The sequence below is a fragment of the Lycorma delicatula genome, chromosome 9 (genome assembly GCF_047948215.1).
Source record: "Lycorma delicatula isolate Av1 chromosome 9, ASM4794821v1, whole genome shotgun sequence".
Taxonomy (NCBI): domain Eukaryota; kingdom Metazoa; phylum Arthropoda; class Insecta; order Hemiptera; family Fulgoridae; genus Lycorma; species Lycorma delicatula.
In genome coordinates, this window is record NC_134463.1 from 124,806,045 (window position 1) to 124,811,635 (window position 5,591).

Here is a 5,591-nt window from a genome sequence, read left to right on the forward strand (position 1 = left end):
CATATAAAATTAGAATTGTGCACAGAATTACTGTTTAGTAAATGTAAAAGCAGAGTTTTACATGTTACTTAACTACTGAAAAAGATTTTTAATGGTCAGTTTCAATACAATGTTGATTTTATAAAAACTCACAATTTTGGCACAAGTAAAATGAAAAAAGAATTTTCATGAAAGTTAACAGGAATTTCACTTACCTCTTAGAGACAAGTACAGTTGTTTTTCACATATCTGTATAACATAGACATTTACATTGTTTAATTGAAATTATATAACTTTGACACTTATCAATAATAGTTTTTAGTTTATGGTGTCCAATTCATATTTGGTATCAGTTTTTTAATGGTTTTTGACTTTTGATTAATTGCACAGTATAGTGATGTATTTCAGAACATGGTTTCCATTATCAGACATAAAAATTATAGCATTGTCAGATCTTTTACATCTAAGCAATTTTTTTTTTGTCTTCAGTGATTTGGCTGGTTTGATGCAGCACTCCAAGATATTCCCCCTATGTAATGCCAGTCATTTCATTTTGGTATACCCCCTACATCGTACATTCCTAATGATTTGTTTTACAATTATAAATGTTGCCTGCCTGCACAATTTTTCCCATCTACCTGTTCTTCCAAAAGCAACTATTCCAGGATGTCTTAATATGTGGCCTATAAGTTTGTTTCTTCTTTTAACTATATTTTTCCAAATACTTCTTTCTTCATCAATTTTCCACAATACTTCTTCATTTCTCACTTTATCCACACAACTGATTTTTAATATAGCACCACATTTCAAAAGCTTCTAATCTCTTCTTCTCAGGTACACAGATTGTCCAAGTTTCACTTCCATATAAAGCTACGCTCCAAACATATACTTCCAAAAAGTTTTCCTCACATTTAAATTAATTTTTTATGTAAGTAAATTATATTTCTGACTGAAAGCTTATTTCACCTGTGCTATTCAGCATTTTATATCTGCTTCATCTATCTTTGGTAATTCTACTTCCCAAATAACAAAATTGTGTTCTACCTTCATAATGTTTTTCCTTCCTTGTCAGGCTTCTTGTTTTCATCCTTCTTATATTCTTCAATTATTACGTAGATTGGTTCCTGTAAATGTTAGCAATTGTTCTTCTGTCTCAATACTTGAATCCTAAATCTTTTAAAATTCTGAACATTTTATTCCAGTCTACGTTATCTTTTCTAAGTCTATAAAGCCAAGTATGTTGGTTTGGTTTTCTTTAATCTTACTTCTACTATTAATCTAAATGCTAAAATTGCTTCCCTTGTCTCTATACTTTACCTGAAACAGTTAAGCTAATTGTTCTGTATTCACATTTTTCTCCTCCTGCTTTCTTTGGTATCATGACAGTAACTTTCTCTTTGAAGTCTGACAGAACTTCCCCTTTTTTGTAAATATTACATACCATTTCATATAATCTATCTATTGCTTCCTCACCTGCACTGCACAGTAATTCTGTAGGTATCCCGTCTATCCCAGGAAGCTTTTGCCATTCAAATCTTTTAATGCTCTATTAAATTCAGATCTCAGTATTGTATTTCCCTTTTCATCCTCTTTGACTTCTTCTTCTTCTTCTATAACATCAGTTTCTAATACATTTCCTCTTTATAAATCTTCAATATATTCCAGCCACCTATTGACCTTTTCTTTTGCATTATTTAACACATATTAAATTTTAACTTACTACCACATAATTCTCTGTAACTTTCCTGTATGCTCCGTCTATTTTTCCAATGATATTTCTCTTTCCACTTCTGAACACTTTTCTTTAATCCTATTTGCTAATTTGCGCTTCCTGTTTATAGTATTTCTTAATTGTTGATAGTTACTTTTACCTTCTTCATCACTAGCATTCTTGTACTTTCTACATTCATCCATCAGCTGCAATATATCCTTTGATATCCAAGTTTTTCTACCAGTTTTCTTTGTTCTGCGTAAGTTCACTTCTGCTGATTTAAAAATTTCCTTTTCAATATTCTATATTTTCTATCTTATCTTTTTTACTCAGACCTCTTGCGATGTCCTCAAAAATTTTCCTCCTCAAGCGTCTCTAAATTCCACCGATTCATCTGACAACTTTTCTTCAGGTTTTTAAACCCCAATCTACATTTCATTATCTAAATTATGGTCGCTATCAATGTCTTCACAAGAATATGCTTTGCAGTCAAGGAGTTGATTTTAAAATCTTTGTTTAACTACGATATAATGTATCTGATACCTTGCAGTATCACCAGGCTTTTTCATGTGTATATTCTTCTATTATGGTAAACTGGGTGTTGGCAATTATTAAATTGTACTTCATGCAAAACTCAATAAGTTAGTCCCTTGTTTCATTCCTTTTGGCCAGCCTGTATTCACCCATAATTCCTTCCTTGCCTTTTCCGATGCTTTCATTCCAATCTCCAATTATTATTAAATTTTCATCCCCTTTTATGTATTTAATTGCTTTGTCAATTTCTTCGTATACACACTACCTCACCATCATCATCATCGTCATCGTTGGCATTTGTAAACATATAGATGTTAAAAATCATTGTCAGCTTAGATTTTATCCTGATTACAATGATTCTATCGCTAAGCTTTTTGAAATACTCTACCCTCTTCTGTATCTTTTTGTTCATTCTGAAACGTACTCCTGCCTGCCCTGTATTTGATGCTGAGTTAATTATTCTAAAATCACCTGACCAAAAGTTGTTTCTTCTTCTTACTGATTTTCGCTAATTCCTGATATACCTACATTTAATCTACCCCAATTTCCCTCTTTAAATTTTCTAACCTACTAACCTTTTTTAGACTTCTAACATTTCATGCTCCAAATCGCAGATGTTATTTTTTAATTTTCTGGTGACCCCTTCCTTAGTAGTCCCCACCTGGAGATCTAAGTGTGGGACTGGTTCACCTTCAGAATATTTTATCAAGGAAGGCGCCTCCATCTTTATTACATGAAAATGCAGTGAGCTATATCTTCTTGTAAAAGAAAAACAGCCATAGTGTTCCATTGTTTTCAGCTGTGCAGTACTAATAAGATTGAGTAATGATGATGATGATATGGCTGTTTAAATCTTCCTAACCTACGCCCTTATACTGAAAGAGCTGCTGCCCTCTTTCTGGAATCATTCCTTAGTCTGGCTCTCAACAGATACCTCTTCGATACGGTTGCACCTTCAGTCCAGCTATTCTGTATCACTTAGCATTCAGCCCCCTCACCATCGCTAAGGCCTCACGATTCATAGAGGGAGAGATCTAAGCATTAAAAACATTAAAATAACTATTATTAACCACACATTTAAACATTTTAAAATACACAGGAGGTGTTGTAGTTGTGAGCCTATATCAAATGCACAGACAATACTAAAAATGTATTAGAAATTTGTTTAAATGACCATGATAATTGATGATTAGATCATTTTTTTAAAATATCTAAACATTGAATGTAGAATTGCTCTTGAATATTAATTTTGTTATCTTTTAATGTTATCAAAGGATGTTGAAAATACATTACACTAGGGAAATAGACAAAAAACCACTACTTTTAATGCATAACATAAGATAATTTCAAACAAATTAAAACTTAAGAATACTACAGAAAATTACTAGGAGAAGCAGCATTATATATATATTTTTTAATGTGATTAAGATTAAAATCTTAATAAATAAAACAAACATTTTTTTCTTGTTTAGTGCTATTGTTCATTTTTGTTTGTAGTGGATGCTCTTCACTGGTCACTGAACATAGTGTGCTATGTGATATCTGAACTTTAATTATTTTAGTTTTAAAAGGTACTTGCATTTTTGACATATGGAATTGGGATTTGAATCTTATCAAAACAATAATAATCTGATACATCGCTTGAGCTGATAATGCGCATAGGTTCGATTGTTAAGTCTGATAAACCATTTTACACAAACAAAAATGAAGGTGACTATTTTTAATGGTTTTATTTTTTCAGTTAAAATTTTAGTATTAGCAGTTCCATTACAAGAAACATTACCAGAACTTAGCATTTTGGTTTCTGCTGTTACTACTATTAGTACTGTATTACTTATTATTACTGACCAGGCAAAGCAAAGCCCTGTTTGAATTTGACCTTTAACTATTTTCTGTGTGTGATGTAATTCAGCTAAGGGTTCACTGATTTTCATTAAATCTTTCATTTATTAGCTTTAATTTAATTAAAGCTTTCTCACCTCTATCCACAATGACATTTGTTAAAAAATTGTTGCATGACATTCTCCATTCCAAAATGTGACCGTTAAATTACAGCTGATACAGTTGTTGGGAAGAGCACTGATTAGCTCACAGACTTCCTAGCTGGTGCTGTTTTTATATATATATATATTTTAATTAAAGAAGCAATTGCTGTATGTTAGCTCTAACAATTAATGTTGTTTGAATTATTTTAGTTCCTTCCCTAGAACCTTATCGAATGCTGAAGCCAGTCATTTCTATTTAGTGCCTGCAGCAATAATTATAACTGAATTACTTTACAACCGCTCCAGTCAGCTGTTTACCAAATAAACTTTACTATGAAAACTACTTCTACCTTTCCTCTTGAGGTCACTTCTCTCAATTATTAACTTTGTTGTATATTTATATACTCTAGCTGAAAAAAGCTGTGCAGATTTAGTGGAGGTAACATCTCAACAGTCATCAAGTCTTGTCTCCAAGGCTAGTGCTCACAAGATTACTAATACAGTAAGATTATTGTGACACGGGTATCATTTATGATTGACAGCTCCATTTAAATTTTCACTCTATTAATTCATTTTCATTAGAATCCGCTTTATTTTAAATTAAGTACAAAATGAGTGAAGTCTACTGCTGACAGAAATACTTTGTTGCTTTTGATTTGGTAAAGACTTTGAGAATCTGCCTGATTATGACTACTCTGTCTTATAAATATTAAAATAATGAATATTTAAAGATGTTTGTGTTAATACCTTTTTTAATGTGTTAAACATTTTTTAACTGTTTTTCTAATTTTTATTTTGCAGGCTGAAATCGCAAAAGTTGAAGCGGCTAAAAAACGAGAACTTGAAAAAGGTAAGTCAATTTTTTTATTTGATTTTATTAGGTATTGTTGATTTAAAGTAAGGTAGATTTTTGTAGCCGTGATTATATATGGTCGATTAGTTTTAATCTGTCTGAAGATCATTTAAACCTACGATCTTAGAATTCAAACGCTAGATAATGACCTGTATATTTTCAGTGAACATAGAATATGTTATCATTAATTATATTTATTGTACTGTACATATGTAATAGATCAAGGTAACAGAAGATTGAAACAATAATGTAATTAGTAGTTTTTGCTTTTATCGCTTACAAACTCTGTTATTAAGTTTTTAGCATTTGCACATCATGTTACTACAAAATTCAATAAACTCTTAGATGTTTAATCATGACTGTAATAGCGTTGCTCTCTTTATAAGGATCTCCCCAAATTTTTCTCTTCTTTGCAAATTTGCCTTCATTTCGAACTTTATCGACTCGCTGTTATGTTTTTTTTATGTTTTTTCGACCTGTAATACTAATAATACTGTACTTATTCAACAGAGGCTCTATTGTTTTCCTT

At 31.2% G+C, this 5,591-nt stretch overlaps 1 protein-coding gene across 2 annotated transcripts in view; it reads left to right on the forward strand.

The window, feature by feature from the left end:
• The window catches only part of Vps13 (vacuolar protein sorting 13C), a 286,208-nt gene that overhangs the window by 13,513 nt on the left and 267,104 nt on the right, over window positions 1-5,591 (forward strand). For both annotated transcript variants that reach the window (XM_075374575.1, XM_075374576.1), the window contains exon 4: window positions 5,011-5,059. In XM_075374575.1, coding sequence (XP_075230690.1) covers window positions 5,011-5,059 — 49 coding nt within the window. The remainder of the gene's footprint in view (window positions 1-5,010; window positions 5,060-5,591) is intronic.